At 40.8% G+C, this 20,816-nt stretch overlaps 1 protein-coding gene across 6 annotated transcripts in view; it reads right to left on the bottom strand.

Moving 5' to 3' along the window:
• AP2A2 (adaptor related protein complex 2 subunit alpha 2) overlaps positions 1 to 19,192 on the bottom strand; it is a 108,151-nt gene extending 88,959 nt beyond the window's left edge. For 2 of the 6 annotated variants that reach the window (XM_077818242.1, XM_077818248.1), the window contains exon 1: positions 19,027 to 19,191. In XM_077818242.1, the coding sequence (XP_077674368.1) occupies positions 19,027 to 19,093 (67 nt within the window). In that variant the 5' untranslated portion in view covers positions 19,094 to 19,191. Of the gene's footprint in view, positions 1 to 7,619; positions 7,644 to 19,026 lie in introns of those variants that run through there. The other 4 variants (XM_077818244.1, XM_077818246.1, XM_077818243.1 and 1 more) reach the window with 3 other exon arrangements.
• Positions 19,193 to 20,816: the final 1,624 nt, after the last annotated feature.

Below are 20,816 nucleotides of genomic sequence, written 5' to 3'. Positions count from 1 at the left end.
ACTGTCTGCTGACGGCAGCACCCAGGACAGAACAGCCTGCGATGACGGTGAGCTGAGCTGAGTGGGCTCCATGTTTGTCATGGTATGGCGTCTGCACAGAAAAAAGGCGCAAAACGATTGTCTGATGTTGCTTTCACGGAGGGAGGGGAGACTGATGACATGTACCCAAAACCACCCGCGACAAACGTTTTTGCCCCATCAGGCACTGGGAGCTTAACCCAGAATTCCAATGGGCGGGAACTGTGGGATAGCTACCCACAGTGTACCACTCCGTTTGTCGATGCTAGCCACAGTAGTGAGGACGCACTCCGTCGACTTAATGCGCTTAGTGTGGACATATGCAATCGACTGTATAAAATCGATTTCTAAAAATTAGACTTCTATGCTACAAAATTAGGTCGATCTTATAGACATACCCTAATATGGAATCAAGCAGTTTCCAGAAAATATTAGATGCAGACAGCTACCCTGAACACCAGGATGTTTTATGCACAATCTTTATTACTGAACTATGTTTTGGACTGTAAGATACTTTACTCTGCTATTACGAATACTGTTTTGGTTCTTTAATTTCTGATCTTTATGGTTGGCACTCAACTGGACTACTTAAGACCCGAGTGCCGGACACCACAATTATTTTGAATTTCTGCTTACCTTCCTTTGATTTGCATCTTACTGAATCACCATCTGAACTGTAATAGTAGATGGCAGAGCCTATACTATCTGGGTGTAGATGTGCTATAGTTAAAGGGCAATTGGTCCAGCAAGTGTTCAGGATCCAGTAGGGTAACACCTCCGTGAGTATTTCTACATTCGAGACAGTCTAAAAGGTTTTGATTTCAAAGATTCATTTGCTGTCTTAAGCCACTGTTCTAATATCACTAACAAGACAGGTTGCTAAAACTCCTAAGCATATTGAACTTGAATACCAACTTAGTTTAATTCTACAGGAATTGTAATACTACAACTGAATTTTAGATAGATAACTTTCTACCCAGTGTGCTGTTTAAGCTATATGGAGACAAGTTTCCTGATTTCGTAGTTACTATTACACTCAACTTACTCCAGTGAATCAATGGTATAACTGAATATTTCTGTGGCACTGCTATCTAACCTTATCCAGTAGATCTGTACTCAAGTAGAATTTCAGCTCTCGTTTGAAAGAAGTTTCTAGGCCTTCTCCTTAAGGAAAAACTTCGTTATAGAAGACAAACGTACACTGATGGCAAGAGTTGGAAGCATACCACTTTTTTCCTAATCGTGTGTTACCTAGTCCACTTTATACATCTGCCTGTGGAGCTAGTGAAAGCCAGAGCCACAGAACCCTACATTTTGCTAAATTCCTAAGCATATTTGTGAGTAAGGTAGGAGGGAAAGTGCTATGCAGGGTTAGTCTATAGGAGTATAATGTAGTAAAGTCTCATTCTGTGGGCAAGTTAGTGACAGACAGGCAAAGGGAGGTGTAATCAGATCTGTATAAATCTACAGAATCATCATTTTCATGGTGTCACTCTCTGCTACATGGCAGGAGTGACTTGCTGCCCTCCCAGCCCCAGGTCCTCCAGTTGCTGGAATTTTAATATAATTTTGTTGGAAATGGGTCAAGTTCGATATCACTTGAAAGTCCTTTCTCCCACAAACACAATGGTACCAAACATGACAAACCTAGAACAACTGTTAATTATGCTTCTATACAGGGATGCATTGCTTACATAAAAGAAGATACTGATTTTGGTAATGCTAGGGAAGTTAGCCTTGACATTTAGGACTGAACACATTTATTCATCAAAGTCATCAGTGTCATCTCCATCTAGAGCACTGCTGCTAGACATGGTTCTCACCAATCCTTGTCTGCATTCCACACATCTGTGTATAAGGCAGGCTGCTGGCCAAACATCTGCAGGGTGGTGTGCATCTGGTCTTTGTTCACAAGCATTTGATTAGCTGAAGGACTGATACTGAACTGCATGGTATTTCACACATAACTGGTGTGCTCCGTCTATCCGCCAAGACCCCTCCATGCCAGATAGTGGAGGGTAGTTTTGGACATACTCGATCCCCCCAGAGCTATTCCATTGCTTGATAATTTGCAGATATAAATTTTTCTCCTTTGTCTGATTCTTGGAAAATATCCATCAGTGTAGCTCTGCAAGTGTCACAATGTTAGTCTTCAAACAGTAAACTCAGTATATGCACATCTCCAGTGCATTTATGACCGCATCAGTGATCTCAGCCATTCTGAGTACCTTCAAAGCTAGGAGAGTGTCTTGGAGGCTGAATCAAATACCTTCCAGTAAGTTAATTTGGTCTCTGCAACCAACCCTCCAGCAGTATCACACCCTGAAAGGGCCCAGAAACCTGGCAGCACAGTCATGGGTAAGGAATGGTGTCTCCAGCCTCTGTTTGTCAGAGGGTGGAGATGGATGGCAGGAGAGAGATCACTAGATCATTACCTATTAGGTTCACTCCCTCTGGGGTACCTAGCATTGGCCACTGTCGGTAGACAGGATACTGGGCTGGATGGACCTTTGGTCTGACCCAGTACGGCCATTCTTATGTTCTTATATTCTTAGCTTTTAATGGTGCGAGTGATGGGAACACATCATCTCTGACAGAAACAGCAATTCTGTTCCCCAGCAGCAGGCACAAAAACAGAACCTTGCAGAAGTCTTGGACAGCATCTCACAGAAAGCACTACAACATCTGTCATGTACGAAAGTCTAGCATTTAGTAGCACCTCTCTATGGCATTGATGGTATGCAAGATCATTTTAGTGTCAGCCTCCTCATGGGAACTATGAAGAAACTACACAGAGTGCAAGGTAGCATCATCTTTATGCCATGTGATGATGAAATTCTTCGAGCAATTCTTTTTTTCCTTCAAAGTACATCGTTAACCCATCCTTTCTGCAATTACAAAACACCAGCTTCTTCATTCCGACACTAAAGGTGTTTGTAGAGTCAATGATTTTATATTGGACAGGTGCAATACCATGGAGTCTCTTCTTTCTGGTAAGATTTTTAATTGATTCCTTTACACATGTGTCCATAGGAGATGGACTTTGTCCTAGGTCCAGTATGTTCTTGGTAGCCTTATAATGAAAAGTTCAGCCAAATCTCAGCAGGTGTTAACAGTTTCTGGTTTGTTAAGAACTTGCATCTCAGCCATACTATCTACGATTGCTATGCTGAAAGGCCTCTGCTAGCATAAGGTACTGACCATGTTGTCAGTAGGTGCTGGTTTAGGAAGACCATGCAGGATATGCATTAGTTTGCTTTTTGCTGGGCACATATGCAGTGTTCTGTCTTATTCAAACATTTGTTCCTCTTCAATCCCATTCAAAGCACATAATTCTTAGCTCTTAGTACTTAGCCTCCACTTCAGCCATCCCCACCACTTTCCCATCCATTAGAGCCACGACAAGGCAATTCAGAACTCTAGCAGAGTCCCACAATTTGCAGTAAAAATTTAAAAGAAAAGTCTGTATTTATTTCTATTGATTTTACCTGTTGACACAACACATTACATGCATTACTGCTGTAGCACTCAATATAATATGCAATGTCATATGCTTGGGCCTCTTTTGGGCCAACGTACCCACTTACGTCGTTCTCACTAAGCGTGACTGTGTCATACAAATTCTCACCTGTCGTGTTGAAACTGTGATTAATGGATGCTTCTGCACTTCCAGCTTACCCTAGAAGAAGCCGGTGTTCCTCTCAAAATGTGTGCCATGGAACATAGCATAAGACAAGTCTTGCGCACAGCTGGCACTTGTCCCAGCATCTTCAATTTTTTCCTCATGCTTAATGTACTTCCTCTCCAACTTTGCCAAATTCAGTTTATGGGTGCACATAAGGTGCCACTGAGCGCTGTGTTTAACCAAGCCTCTGCAGCAGTACTCTCCGAAGATTTAGCTACCACTTGGTACTCTGTCTCCCCACTGATGCCTTAAAAATGATCAAGACCAAAGTAAAAACAAGGATTTTGTAATAAATTACTTAGGGGTTGTAATTATGTTACGTAATGTATGTGCATACCATTTGCAGATGGATTTCACTAATTTCTGGCTGGGTGCTGACATCTTATCCAGTGCCTCATTACAACTCGTTTGGCATAACAAACAAAGTGATAATCAAAATCACTGATACACTTCCTTTTTTCCAATGACAGCAAATCAACTTGAAGCCCTCCTTCCATTTATAGTAATCTGTAATATTAAAAAAAAAAAAATTCACCAGGTATCATGTTGTGAGCATTAACTGGTAACAGTGCTGTCAGAGGAGGACCACAATTTAACTTGTGAGGGCTACATGTTTGACACGCCTGTGTTAAAAGTATAATTAAAAATATGTATATTTGAGAAAATGTTTAACATCTACATAATTGGTCTAGGTCTGTCTTGTTTGGTACCCTTGTACTCATGGGAAAAAGGACTTTCAAATGATACACAACTCGGCCCATTTCCAATGATATTATATTATCAAAATTTTCACCAACTAGAGGGCCGTGGGGGGAGAGAGAAGAGAGGAGGAGGGCAGCAAGTCCCCGCTGCCGCAGCACACTGCAGAATGACACCACTGAAATTATGATTCCACAGATTTTTAAGAATGAAATGACCCCCCCCCCTTACCTTTCTATCAATCTGCCCATAGAATTACACACTCTCAGACTAATTCCATCTCATCTAAATACTCTGCTGACCAATTAATGTGATTTTGGGGCCAAAAGAAAGGCACTCAGAAGTATGATGCAGAATGGTCTAGTGAACCAAGCATAGGGTTGAGAACAAGGAAGTCCTGAATTCCTGATCCCCACTGACAGTGGACGCAGGCTTTAAAAACTCCACTGCAGTAACTCATTGATATCAGCATGGTTATTATACTAAGTTTTAGTATAATAAAGACAAATTATTTTTACTCATTTCACCTGCCTTTAAATGGCAACTTTTCGCTTTGATGGAAAGGTTCATGTAAATTTGTAGTTAAAGTACCTATTGTATGCTCTGCTGAACTGCTATGCTGAATAGCTCTGGCACCAATACACTGAAAACTATTCCTTTTAATCAGCAATGGAAGAACTCTGATGCCAAAACTACAGTAAGGATTAGCTCTTCCCTACAGAGAATGTCATTAGCTTCATGAAGTATGATGCCAATTCCACCCTCCTCCTCTCCCTAATCTGACATGCAGCTGGTTATCTGGAACAGCAGGGTGAAGGGGTGGGGGAAGGGGGGAAAACAAACAGACTGCACAGACTTATAGCACCCCATAGCAGCTGCCTGCCAGGTGCTTATCTTAGGACCTGAATCATTAGACTACATCCTGCCCTTGCAGGGAGTAAGCTTGACCAAAAAAGTCCTCTTTTTCTGAACAGCCACAGGGCAGATCTTCCAAAGGCAAAACAGGTAGTTGGGCACTTGGTGCCTTTGAAAATCTTGCCCTGAGCAGACAGAATTCATAGGTAGGGTAGTTACATAGCTGCTGATCGTGTTTAATGTAATAGATACTATGATGATGGGCATTTTATATGTGCTATTACATGACAATGAATTTCTGACCAAAATAAGAGGAGTCCTTTCCCCTTTTTCTAACCTATTTTCCTCAAATGTGCTGCCAAATGTCTTCCACTTCATTTTTGGGAAACACTTGAGTGAACAGATGGGGACTAGCATGCTAACTTATTTAGATCAATAGAAAGCTCTCAGTTTTACATTGATCCATATTATTTCCAGTGAATTCCCAATAACCTCCAGTCTGCTTTTGTGACAGCCAGTGAAAGACAGCAAGAACTGAACTAAACACGAGTGACACAAAGATATCCATATATGAAAATTATTACCCACTTAATATTTCAGTGCAAGTTTATAAACAGTGTATTTGTTTTTACTCCTGAGTTAGTTGAAATGTCTACTGTTTTGGTACTTAGTGCATCATCACAAGTGAACTATGCCAAAATCTGGTCTATGAAACAGAATTCCTAGTTCCAGTGAGAATATAATGTTCCCACACCCAATACTTAAGTGTACAACTTTCCCAAAATCCAGATAAACCATTTATCACAAGAAGTTCAATTCTGGCTACTTTTAGGACATCTGAACCTCATCTGGTAAATTAATTTAAGGAGACATTAATTCCTACCGCAAAAATTACAGCTTCAAGAAAGAAATACCCTGATGAAAATAGCCTAAAGCTTCTACTCTTGCACTTCTGCATTAGTCACCAAAAAATTATTTCCCCCCCTCGCTAATCAGTAATTAAGTAGTCATATTTCTGAAGCAATGTGAACACATTCATAAGATTATGGCAACATCTCTAAGATCAATGCTATATTATTACACTATTCTAAAAAGATTTTACAGAATGCCAGCTGAACCTACGAAAAGTAGTCTGGCTTTGCCCACGTAGTCTCCTTATTCATCTGCAGTTTCTAAACTTGTTTATTTCAGAGGGATTTGGGGATGACAATAAGCATGCTCAGACATGATTGAAACAGAAGTTGATACAGCTAAACTGCACTTTCTCAGTGACAATCCACAAAAGCCTCTGTTAACTTAGCCCAGATTTTGGTCCATCAGGCCTCATATTTCAAAGCCGGTAGATAATAACAACAGTTTATTGCAACAAAGTTGGGGGGGATGGGGCAGAGGAGTCAGATATACATAGTAGGTCCATCAAACCCCTATAAATCCTTAGGCTTGTTATAAATTAGGTGCTGGTAATTCAGGCTCAAAGCTTGCTCTTAACATTGTTACCCTAATGAGTAAGCGTCCACCGAGAAACAAAATCTTCAGAATTCATGAGGAAAGCACAAAAGGAGGATAAGATCATAACAGTTGAAGATTATTGTTCAGAAATACAAGTTATGTTTCAGATATCCTCTCCAGGTTAATTGCCCAAGGAGAATCGTTCAAGTTCTAGTTTTGCTGTTCCTAGTTAGTGCTGTTTGCAGCTCCAGCGTGAAATGAGCTTTAGTTAATTTTTACTGCTTCTACTAGACCCCTAGACTGTGCAAAGTACTGTTATACTAAAAATTAAATCAGTAGTACTAGGAGAAGAAAGGGAAGCAGAGAACACATTAAAAGGAAAAAGGAGGAAAACTGAGTAAAAAGATAGATCGAGGAAGAGAGAAAAGCAAAAAAGTGATCTTTTACAAGTGCCTTAAATGATGTAGTCATTTAATAGACATTATATAGTATTAAAAAAACTGGGAAAGCTTTCAGATGGATTGTCTTCACTGCAAACTTAACCTGAGTTGCAACTTAAGTGTTCATATTAACTAGAGTCCTGTTCACACAGAAGAACCTGCAGCTTCAGTGTGGTGGTGCTTTTAACTTGAATTGGCCAGCCTGTCAAGAGGCATAAGCTACAGCTCGAGTTAGCACAACTTGTCAGCTGCTAACACAAAACAGGTAGAACATTATTTTGCAGCGTGGCAACTCTCACTCGATCAACGTTACTCAAGTGTAAACCTAGGTTAACTCTGCAGTTGAAATATGGCCAAAGTCTCTCTTTTGTTAATTAAACAACTACATGATCACTAAGGCCCTGTTCCTCCCATGCATGCTATTTCACAGGAAGGAGTGAAATCTCTTCAAGAGACTTACTAGTTTTACTCACCTCAATGAGTTCCTCTCTCTTTTTCCACCTAAGGAGTAGGCTGGTCCCAAACTGGCCAATCTCAAGAGTCCTGTGGGAAGCTTGTACCTCCACACTGTTCCCCACTGCCAGCTCCTTAAAAGCAGTTCTACCAATGACTTCCACTGACTGTGGTAGCCCCTGGGTCAGTACTACAAAGGATACACAGTGGGTTGTGTCTTCTGCCAGAGAGAAAATTCAGTGTGCACTCCCCTAATCCAATCTACACTCTTCTGCTTCTCCTCCACATTGCACCCATTTTCCCATGTGCAAACCAGACACAGAGGAACACCATTCTCAAGTCACAGTAGGTATAAAAACAGTACCCTCAAGGGATTTGACACCTGTCCCATTTCAGCACACGGTAGGGGGAAAATGCATCTATGAAATTTGGTGGGGGACAGAATCTAGGTTTGAAACTAAATGCTGGGGAGAAGTTTGAAAGAAAATGCCTGAAAAAAGACAGAAAAGTATGAGCAGCATCTGGAGACACAGGGAATAGCATCAGAAGACAAAAAGTATGCCTAAAAACAGGCTGTTGGCATTTTTTCTGGATTTTACATTAAGCTAATAATTCAAGAGAAACTTGTTTAAAAATGTACAGGGGAAGTCTCATGTTTCCTGTGTCTCTAGCAGCAGCTCTCACTTTCTTCTCTAGGTACATTCCATCAAGATGATACTTTATTTGGGTTGGGTTATCAGTGCTTACTTTAAAGAAGTGCAATGGAATATAGGTTTCCGTAGCAAAAATGGCTGTTAACAGTCTTCATTTTCAGGGTGGAGATTCATAGTTAAAAAAAAAAAGTTATTTCATACCTCCATTTGGAAGAGTTGTGTTGCTGGGAGATAAGTAAGTGTCGTTAACCATACAGAGAAAGATTTGAGTTTAAGAAACCTATTTTGCTGATTCTAAGCATGAAGCCAGTCTTGCAATACTGCCCCCACTCCCCAGGAGTGCCTTTAAAACGCTAACAGCTATTTCTAAAGCATTGGCCTGTGCCGCCCCATGTTGCCGAAGCCCAATAGGTCTAAGACAGGAGGAAGAAATTTAACTCAAACTTAACTATTTTACCTACATTATTCAGATCAGTTAAGGTAAAACCCTCCAGCAGTTCTTCTCAGCACCACTGTTCACCATTTACCATTAGCACCCTTACCAAACAGATAGAATGTTGCTTTTGCTGGAAAAATATGTGAGATCCAGTTGTCAAGATTAAGTACAGAAGCTGAAATGCTACTTTCTCCAGTTGTGCCTCATTTCTGATAACTGAGCAACAGAATCAATGTACTACTGGAAGACAGAAACGCCTGCATCTCAGAAACCGCTGTAGTAACAACAGCAAGCATTTGCAAAGATGGTTGAGGCAAGAGTACAGAGTGTTGCAACAACATATTAGAGTTGGAGCTTGTCAACACAGTGGGGTAAGGGGGAAGTGACTTCTCAACAGCACGAACATGCTGTGCATTAATTGGTCCACACAGACCTTACTGGAGCACACTACAGGTTCCCTAGTCTAGTGCATTGTAACACTGCTGTTTGAAACAATATTACATGAATGCGTGCTAGAGAACATTTATTGCACTCCAGTAGAGTCTACATGGACCAAGTAAAACACAGCTCATTAGTACACTTTAGAAATCACCCTCCCATACAGTGCATTACCCCACAGTGTAGACAAGCCCTTAAAACACCTTCAAAGTATTTGGATTATGAAGAACTGCTACATTATCCCACAGTTCTGAAATCAGATGGGTTGATTTCCATTTGAACTGGAAATCTTGGTCTCCATGAAATGGTCCAAAACTTAGTAAAACACACATTTCAGAGGCCATGTGACCTAAAGCTGGATTTCTTAGATGTGACATAATTTGTTGTCTACTATTGTTAAACCTGTTAATGAAATGAAGATGTAGCACTATTCTATTCACAGCTTCTTACTCATTACCTTGCATCAGCTAAATCATAAGACCTACCACATCCAGAGTTAAAATAGATTCTGTAAGACCAATCAGACAAAGGGAGAGAGTAGAAGCATTTTAAAACATTTCTTGGGCACCATGTCTTGTAATGGTTTATTTTTTCCACAGAAAACTTGAACTTCCATTTTCATTAGCAATCAAGAGGGGGCGAGGAGTCACAGCTACAACTATACAAAAGATACCAATAGGTGCACATATCCTCTTAAGAACCCTCCCCCGGTTTATAATGTAGAACAAAATCATCCTTATGTTTAACTTCTGTAGTTGTCACCAGAACACTGCCACTAAAATTTAAATCAAAACAAGAGTTAAGATTTAAAATTGCACTGTTAAACACATCTGCAGGGGACAAAGACAGTAATAGACTGTGTCAATAACTTGCATAACTTGAGTTTCTGGTTTTACCATTTTGGGAGGAAAAACAGATGTAAATATTAATTTTTTTGGAGTGTTGTAACTTCTCATTTGATTCGAAGTCTGAATCTGGATAAGGTCACAATTTAAGCACATTTGATGGGATCATTTTATGTCAAGTTTAAAATTAAACTGACTGGCCAAATCAAGAGAGGAGCTAGGCATGCTATATGTCAGGATTATATCAGAAGATTGCATTATGCCATGCTCTAGAAAGGAATGTCTTAGTTTTAAGGGCAGCAAGTTACTTTGACAGAGACAAAGCTCATCTTATCACTCCAAAACTTAAGCAACAAATGACAATCATGAGATTAAACTGTTCCTGGATTTGTCGCTTGCGATCAATTCAGTAATCCTTAAAGCATCATTGCATCTATAAGTCTTAGATCTTTTATTCCAATATATGCATTTTTTTTTACTACACAGAACTCAATACATTTAACCAGTAAATTTATTTTTCATTTCAATTATTAATTTAGAAGGCTCCACTGTGAGCAGCTTTGGTAATCTTAGATTTAATATCCCATGGAAGTCTGAAATTCAGTTCAGACTCAGCTTCTTATTCCCCAGAATGTCATGGGGGGAAGGGGGGAGGAGAATCAAAATAATTCTGTACATCATGTTAATCACTTGTAAAGGATCATTAACTGTGTACTAGGAGCCCCTTCTCAAGTGTAGGGAGACATTTCATAGTTTAATGGCCTCCCTTGCAAAACTACATTTGTATACTGACAGTGTACAATCATGCTGAAAATGGATCCTCTGGAAGTTAATTGTGTAGAAAGGCTCTATTTTTCATGTGACACTTCCACATACATTGGTTTCCTGGGAGAAGATGGAGATCTTTGAATAGCCATGGTGGCCTCAAATCTGTTGCTAGGACGACAGGAGATTTAGCATCTCCTCTGAAGAGTAGGATACAGAACAAGTTAACAGAGAAGTTTCCTCATTATGCAAGAACAATTGAAAGCCTCCAGATTACAGTAACTAAGGTGAAGATGGTAGGATACAGAAATATAAACTAATTGTGGCAAGATGCTCTTGTGGCCAAGGCACTAAACTGGGGCTCAGAAGACAAGTGCAATTCATAGCTATGCCACAGACTATGACCCTAGGGATTAAGCTGTGTCATGGTTTACCAAGTGAAAAACATAACTTTTTTTTTAAAATAACTGGCCAGCCTACTCCAGTAAAAGGGCTGTAATGTTGCAAGAACTATTTTGATTTGATGTTGTGGACAGAACATATTTAACAGATATAGTAAACAAAGTTTTTAATTTAAACACTTAATAATTTCAGTGTTTTAGGCATTGTGAGTTTGCCTAGAATTAGCTTCTGGGAAGCTCAGTGCATTGATCTACATACCCATCGTTTATGTCTAGAAAATACTGAAGAGCAACCATTCAGAAAGCACCATCTATCCTGGGGGCTGAGTGAAGTAGGAGTCCTTTGGAAAAAATAGTAGGTGGTCACAACTAAATACTACCATAACGCATATCCATAAGGAGGTAAATTAAGGCTGCAGGCAACCTTAATTCTTTTCTAATCTTGAGTGCCTGATTTTGCTACCTCCATGTTTGTCTTAATGTGGTTTTCTGGTATACATTTCTTTAAAAATTTTAAGAAGCAAACTGAAAACACAAAATATCATATGGAATCATACTGACCCTTCCATAAGTCAATGGCAGGACTGGCACCTTTAGATCCATAGTACAAACCTGTACCACTTGAGCTAATTAAGTAATTGGTAGCACAAGCAGATTTCCATCCTTTGTGGACCAGCCTCTAAAGGGGTATGAGACACTGCTGGGGATGGGTTTCATGCTATTTGCTAACAGCATAGGAAGGCTGGGACTCAGAAATCTGGGGCTCAGTATCAGGTTCTGGAGGAATACCCTCTAGGGATGGTTGCATACTGTGTGCCTATATCCCATTCTCCCCACACAGGGCACCCGTTCTGCCTCTGGAGTTTATCCCGTTCCATTCTAATTAGCCAGTTTCCTCATCCATGCTACCTAGGGGGGAAGCACAGTGGCCCAAACAGCAAGAAATAGAAATTTTGTGCATGTGTTAACAGAAATTTTCAGAGGCTGATATAAAGTTTGAGTGGATTGCAGAGACAATAAATAGCATCTCTGAAATCAGTGCCGATCCCCACCCCCAAGCATGAAGGTGCTAGGGTTTCTCAGAAATATTTTAAACATTTAATATTGGCAAAAAAATGTCCTTAAATTCATCAAGACTGCTTAGTTTTTTCCCCTCAGGTGTTCTCCGAAAGTCATCCTGCATGGAAAATTTCAACCTAAACAGTTTAAATTTGGCAAAGTTATAAGCAACTGAAAACAGTTCTTAAAATGCCTGTAGTTATAATTTGTTTTTTATTTCTAAAATACAGAAAAAGGTAACATAAAAACATCCAGTATCTTATCTGGCTTGAGAGTCTGGCTTATTCTAATATAAATCCAAGGTCTGACGCTATTACAATGTGTAAGAGATATTCCTGATCTTTTTTAAATAGAGATTGTTTTCTTGAAACAAAGTGGGGAAAAGGTAGTCTGTAAGATATCTCCATGCAACTGGGGAATGCTGAAGGGGGCAATCACATCACTAACAGAAGACAAAATGAACTTTTTGCAATACCAAGGATTGAGCCCAAGAGAAAAAGGTTGGTGTACGGGGGAGAAGATGAAAAAGGTGCAAGAGCTGGCGTCTGAGGAGAAGTACTAAGAGTTAGTATCAGTAGCTCTGCTAAGTTACCACATTACAATTTTGCATTGTTGGATGTATCTCACATTGTGTCTGAGAGCAGAAGCTAGCCCTAAAAGGGCTTCAGTGCCATTTTGTAACCTTAACAAATGACAACATTAAGAAAAAAAAGCTCGATTTCATATAAGCAACCCGCTCTCCCACCTCCACCACTGCCTTTGCTATTTAAAAGGTCTACCAACATTTTCAGTGAAGTGGCTCTGAAACTTAGGAATAAAGTCTAGAGCAGAAATTAATGATTACTGGAACTGTCTACAGTACTGGTGCACACAATAGGGGGCTTTTCCCTCTCTCCGGGCAAAAGAAAAAAAAATCTAGGGATTGCATTAAGAAAGAAAGAAATCACTCAGTTTGGAACAGAAATTCCTTTTACACTTTACTAGCAGTAGACAAATTTACTCATGGTACAAAACTACTCACTGAAGTGATATTCAACAGCTAGTTTATTTTTTAAACTCTAGCTCCCCCAAATAAAAAAACTGTTTACATCCTGACAGTGCACGCGAAACAGAGAACCATGCAATATAGATAATGGTCCACTCAGCACATATCTGTGAAGCCAAAAGATACAAAGAATTTTGTAAACCATTACACAAATACATGTATGGGGACTGAGAAAACATTCGTAAATAAATATAGCATATAGAGACAACAAACCAATCTGCTTGCCCACTCCCTAAGGGTATGTCTACACTGCAATTAAAAACCCATGGCTGGCCCGTTCCAGCTGACTCGGGCACCTGAGGCTTGGGCTAAGGGGATGTTTAACTGTGGTGAAGACATTCCGATTAGGGCTGCAGCCTAAGCTCTGGGACCCTCAGCTCAAAGGGTCATATAGCCCAGGCTCCAGTCTGAGCCTGAATGTCTATACTGCAATTAAACAGCCCATTAGCCCAAGTCAGCTGGCACTGGCCAGCCATGGGTGTGTAACTGCAGAATACCCTGAGATTCCAGATCAACTGACTTGGGCCACAGAGCTAAAAATAGCAGTATAGATATTTCCACTCAGGCTGGAGCCCAGGATCTGAAACCCATCCCTTTCACTGGGTTTCAGAGCCCAAGCTCCAACACCAGGAGGAACATCTATTGATATGCTTATCTGTTATGAGAGTCTCATTAGTATTCCAGCAGAGATTTGGAAGTTAATTTGTCTAGGCACTTCAGTTTAACTCAAGTGTCTAGCTGTGGAATGCTAGGAGGCCCAGAATGAGCAGCCTCCCTTCTTCAACTGCTAATGATGGCACCTGCAAAAGCAGCCAATCCTCCATTCTCTATCACCCACGAGTTGAAAGTACTAACAAATAAAAATCAAACACTTAATCCAAATAACGTTATTTGTGATAACAAGGAAGGAATCAGTTACAGAAGCAATGTTTGAACAACCATCTAATTTATTTGCTTGCAACCTTTCCATCTAAATTGTATACAAATATACACTGAATCCCTCAGGACACAATCCAGTAGTAATAAAAGAAATATCTACACTTAAAAATTTGAGTCCAAGCAATTCAGAGTTAAGTTTGAAACCCAGCATGACAGTGGGCTTTATGCACAAGATTACAAGTGTGTCAAATATTTAGCCTTTGACTTAAGTAGAATTAACTGTACTTGGTGTACAGATCCCTCCCCACCCCACGTACAGAACCAATTCCAGAAGATTCAAACTAGAATAGAGGGCAGCAACCATCCAGTTTCCCAATCATGTACAGGAAGTACTGGAAAGTTTAAGTAATGCCTGTGTCACTACTTGCAAAAACAAATCCTTGTCCTTTTAAAAATATTACTTAGGCACTTTTGAAAGTTTTACCCCAAAAGTAAATGAGCCTACTGACAAATTGACATTTAAATCTCCCTAAACATGCAATAGTCAGTAAGAGGCTCATGAAACTACGGACAATGAAGGACAGTCTCTTAAGCTTCCACCTCTTTCCAACCTCCTTTTCCTTGACAACGATCACAAGAATACTCAACCAAATTCCAACGTTAATATTCACTGACATCCTATACCCTTCAATCAGGTTTAAATTTGGGATGTGACAGCTTAGCATACTCCGACTACTGGCAGAGGTTACAAGAAGGCACAAGTTCCATTGCCAACGACATGCTCATAACATCAGCTTTATCTCAACTTCTTACCAGAAGAAATCACTGCCCTTGAAGACACTATGATCAGCACCTGAATGAAAAAGAGCTGACTCAAACTGAATGTAAACAAGACAGAAGTCGCAATACTGGAAAGGGAAAATGCATGCTGCAAAAACTACAAGACAATGCCACTTCCACCACAGCATTTGATCTATATTTATTAAGACAGTACAAGTCCGTAAGATCCTACTGCACTCATCATTAATTATGGATTTCCAGGCAGAAACAGTGGTGAGAAACCCTTCTGTCTCTGGTTCCTGTGAAATTATGTTCTTTCGTCTAGGATGAAATTCTGACCTTATTGATTTGTGCTAGTCACCTATGGATTGGATTATTATAATTCACTGTGTTTGTGGATGAGGGTGTAGGCAATGTAAAATCCATTTTACACAGACTTTACAAAAGTCTGTCCTTAACAAAAAAGGCCCATGAAAAATATTACGACTGGGTTGTGCCCCAGCGACACATTCCCAGTTCACGTCCAGCAGGAATTCAAAGCCCTAGTTTTAATCTTTAAGGGTGTACACAGACAGGGCCTAACAACAGAGTTTAATTCACAACCAGTTTCATCCGCAACCAAACACAGCTGCACTCCTAAGGAACAATGCAAGCATTTCTCATACTGACGTTTACAATATCCAGAGAAAAGTACTCAATCCAGTCTGCCTTCCATCTCAGTAGAACTGCCTTCCAGAAAACAAGGCTGAACCTGAGTTTTGCTTTTTTCATAACATATTACAAGGCCACTTTTTTGCAGTCATATCCACAAAGACGAGGATTACAAGAAAAGAAAAAGTACGCAAAGCTGGAAAACCCCAGAGAGGTGAAGAACAAAGTCCACTATGTAAACATTACTGTAAAGGACAGCAATAAGTAATAAACAAGGTGGGTGAGGTTATATCTTTTATTGAATCAACTTCTATTTTATTCAACAGTGGTAGGTGCTATCTTAGAAATACTTAAAGTGATCATTACTGCTCTGCTTTAGTTGTCAAGGCATTCTTCATTTTAATTATGCACTTAATTCTATATTACATTTTGCTTACTAGTAGCAAACAAAATAATACCAGGTTCTATATTATGAATTGAGGAAAACAATGTCTATCAGAGGCAGACAGTGGATATACTAGAGAAAAATGTGAGAGAAAGTCACTAGAGTCTTCATATAGGATCAGTGTTGCTGCTATGAATTAAATATAAACAATGAGCTCAATTATTTTCGTTTTATAGCAGCATCTGTATAGTAAGAAAAAACTTGTCTGAAGAATGAGAGGGTGAATATTTTATTGATTTTATTACAAAATTACATTTTGCCAACCTAGTTCATGCAGCAAATACAAGCAAGGCCTTTTTATTTCTCTTCAGCTGGATCCTTCTAAGGCTGATGACATTCAGAGATGTCTGCCTATTAGCATCCTAGCAGTGTCTTGGCACACGATTCACAATATTACTAGACACTTACACGTTTTAAGTTTCTCCAACTTATTACTATGTGATATATCCTCCAAATTCAAGTCCTTGTGCAAAACTAACAGGGCTAAATCAAGAGCCCAAATTAGCTTTTATGGAAAAACTGGTGTGACCATTAATTTTCTCTTGTGTGTTTCATCTGTTCCGGGTTCCATTATCACCTGCCTGATTTTTCTCTTGGTCCATTAATTCAGCCCAAATAATAGGAACATGCTATGTGTTCTTAGAGTGTGAGCTAGCATAACCAATCTTTATGAAGAACAGAATAGCAGCACTCTTGGACAACTGCCTGAAAACAATCGATGGTTGCAGTCACTACAGTATTAAGCATGATAGCAGTTATATTTCATGTTAAATGTCACTGAATTCCCAGAGCTTACATAGGACTCTGAATTTCACCAGGAAATCTGTAATATAGCTGGGCCCACCAAATGAAAAAATAAGAAAATCTGCTTCTGGCTCATCTTAGATACCTCCCTCCTAGTTGCCTAACCATCCATTGCCACAGTATCTGAGTGCCCCATGGTCAATCCGTTTATCTATTTTCATAATACCCTGTAAGGTAGGGAAGTGTCGTTAACCCCATTTTAATGGAAATGGAAGCAGAGAGATTACATGATTTGCCCCATGTCACACAGGAAGTCTGTAGCAGAGATGGTAATTGAACCTGGATCTCCCAAGTCCCAGGCTAGTGCCCTAACCACTGGACCATCTTTCTTCTCCAGTTGCAGGCTAGAGATCCTTAATGTCACCACCATACAACAGGTTGCTTGTTGCCTTGTTTATATAATAGATACATCCGAAAATTACTTAAAGACCATGCTGCCCCCATTTCCATCCTTATCCACACTCCAGCTGAGTCATTTCTTCTACCTCTGCCTCCATTACCACTGCTTGCATTTTGTCTTCATCGTACAAAGTGTATGAGGTTTTTTTATACTGTGTCTAGGCAGGAAAACTGTATAATGCCAATCATCAATATGGAACACTAAGACAACCATTACCGCTCCAGAAATGAGCGCCACCTTTTTAGTTATCAATTCCAAGAGTCCCAATCATCTTCAACTGCAAGCAAAGTTTAATTTCTTCCAGCCATGGAATTTTCATTTTGCGCAGTTCTGATTGTGAAAAATCATATTGCCTCTCATCTAGTCTGTATATATGTAGCACAAGCCACAATCCCTACATGTTTTGTATCCAAGCGAATTAGATATACTCAAAGAATGACAAATGGCTTCAATGATCCCATTAGTTCATCAGTATCATGGAGGAATATTAAAGTAACACTGTTGGGTAATTTTTTATAAGAGTTTTACCTAAGTTAACACTTCAGTGTTAGTTTAGTTTATTTAACATATTGAAAGTCAGTGACATTTGATCAATGACTAATTTTGTGTTCAGGAGTTCTCATGAACTTGCAGTGTTTGGTTGGAAACATTTTAAGAAGAGTTATCATTGTGCTTAATATTAATCCAATTCCCAAGATCACACAAAGAACTCCAAGAATTCAGGCTTCTCTCTAGCATGCGCCCCTCCTCCTCTACCTTTTCCCTTTATCAGACACAGCAGAGTATGTGTGTTCGACTCTCTCTCTGACACATACAACCCCCACCTTGCCATCACCCTCAGCCACACAGTTTTCTTTTCATTACTCTTTTCACCTCACCTTTGAGCTTCTCAAAGATCAGGGACAAAAACTGTGACTGCACGTTACACTTGTCTAACGAACAGATTTTTTTTAAACAATTTAGAGTGGCACAAACACCCTGTTTGGGCAAAATTAAACGGGCCTACGACTGACATTGATTTAGCTTAATTCAGTAGCATCCCGAATTAAGCTAAATTGATATAACCCTCTTGTAAAGCAGATTTAAGTGTGTCCACGAAGAAGGGTTGGGGGATGGACAGAGATCAGTTCCACTACCACAACGTTTTCTCTGGAACAAGGCCAGAGTCTTCCTCCTTAACACACACTGCACGCCTTTGCATTGGCTAAAATGACAACCGAGGACTTGGAATAACTCCCCACCCCAATCCACATTTTATCCACACAACCAAGAACTAGGTACTAGCCATCATGCAATGAGATTGTCCCCCTCACCACAAGTCACTAAGAAAGAAACCCCAGGGCGCAGCAGCGCTTGGAGATCTCAAAGCGAGCATGGGGGGGAAAGAGGAGGACGGGCCAGACACCCACTGAACTAGAGACACCATCATAATAGAAAGCCCGAGTCCCAGCCCACCCATACTGTTTGTCCCCTGACCGTACAGGCTCCCCAAGACACCCCATTTAAAGCAAGGCACACACAGCCCCCTTCCCCATACAAACCCAGCCCCTCCCAGCTCCCCCAGCATACCCCCCCCCGCAACCTGCCTCCCCACGTCAGCACGCCCCCCCCCTCCGAGAACAGCCCCTGCTTCTCCCCCCCGCAGCAGTCCCTCCCCCAGGGCGGCCCCCGCTCCCCCCTTCCAAGCAGCCCCTCCCGGATTGGCCCCCGCGACGTCCCGTCCAAGCACGGCCCCGCTCCGAAGCGCCCCCCCGGAGCGGACCCGCAGCAGCCGCCGCCGCCGCCCCCCTGTTCCCAGCGCAGCCGGGCCCCGCGGCCGCACTCACAGTTCCGGATGTCGGAGATGAAGACCGCCAGGCCCCGCATCCCGTCTCCCTTCGACACGGCCGGCATCTTGGCCCAGCAGCTGAGCCCGGGGCCGTCAGCAAAACAGACCCGCTACAACCGCCACCACCTCCGCACTCGGGCTCTTCAGCCTCCGCCCGTCTGCGCAGGCGCACGCGGGGCCCGCCCGCTAGCCCGGCCGGCAAAACAAGGTGGGGGCGGGGGGGAGGCGGTGAGCTAGGGCCCCGCAGCGCCCCCTGCTGCGTGGAGAGGGGGGAAGGCGAGTCAAGGGGGGTTATATGCTTAATAGCTAGGGCCGTCAAGCGATTAAAAAAATTAATCGCGATTAATCACACGATTAAACAAAATAACCGTGCTGTTAAACAACAATAAAATACCATTTATTTTAAATATTTTTGGATGTTTACTACATTTGGAAGTGTATTAATCAATTACAACACAGAATACAAAGTGTACTGTGCTCACTTTATATGTATTTTTGATTACAAATATTTGCACTGTAAAAAACAAAAAAATCGTATATTTCAATTCACCTCATACAAATACTGTAGTGCAATCTCTTTAGCATGAAAGTTGAATTTACAAATGTAGAATTATGTACAAAAAAACCTGCATTCAAAAATAAAACAATTAAAACTCTAGAGCCTACAAGTCCACTCAGTCCTACTTCTTGGTCCGCCAATCACTCACACAAACAAGGTTGGTTACAATTTGAAGGAGCTAATGCTGCCTGCTTCTAGTTTACAATGTCACTGGAAAGTGAGAACAGGCGTTCGCATGGCACTGTTGTAGCCAGCATTGCAAGATATTTATGTACCAGATGCGCTAAAGATTCATATGTCCCTTCATGCTTCAACCAAGATTCCAAGGGACGTGCTTCCATGCTGATGATGGGTTCTGCTTGATAATGATCCAAAGCAGTGAGGACTGGCTCATGTTCATGTTCATCATCTGAGTCACATGCCACCAGCAGAAGGTTGGTTTCCATTTTTGGTGGTTTGGGTTCCATAGCTTCTGCATTGAAGTGTTGCTCTTTTAAGACTTCTGAAAGTATGTTCCACATCCCGTCCTTCTCAGATTTTGGAAGGCACTTCAGATTCTTAAACCTTGGGTTAAGGGCCGTAGTTATCTTTAGAAATCTCACATTGGTATCTTCTTTGCTTTTTGTGAAATCTCCTGTGAAAGTGTTCTTAAAACTAACATGTGCTGGGTCATCATCCGAGTCTGCTATAACATGAAATGTACGGCAGAATGCAGGTAAAACAGAGCAGGAGACATACAATTCTCCCCCCACCCCCCACAAGGAGTACAGTCACAAATTTAATTGACAAGTTATTTTTTTAATGAGCATCATCAGCATGCAAGCATGTCCTCTGGAATGGTGGCTGAAGCATGGAAGGGACATAAGAATGTTTAGCATATCTGGCATGTAAATACCTTGCTACGCCGGCTACAAAAGTGCCATGTGAACACCTGTTCTCACTTTCAGGTGACATTGTAAATAAGAAGCAGGCAGCAGTATCTCCCGTCAATGGAAACAAACTTGTTTGTCTTAGCGATTGGCTGAACAAGAAGTAGGACTAGGTGGACTTGTAGGCTCTAAAGTTTTACACTGTTTTGGTTTTGAGTGCAGTTATGTAACCAAAAAAAAATCTGCATTTGTAAGTTATACTTTCACAATAAAGAGTTTGCACTTGTATGAGGTGAACAGAAAAATAATATTTATTTTGTTTATCATTTTTACAGTGCATATATTTGTAATCAAAAATAA

The sequence above is a fragment of the Eretmochelys imbricata genome, chromosome 6, assembly GCF_965152235.1.
Source record: "Eretmochelys imbricata isolate rEreImb1 chromosome 6, rEreImb1.hap1, whole genome shotgun sequence".
NCBI lineage: Eukaryota > Metazoa > Chordata > Testudines > Cheloniidae > Eretmochelys > Eretmochelys imbricata.
This window is presented reverse-complemented; position numbering and strand designations above follow the sequence as displayed.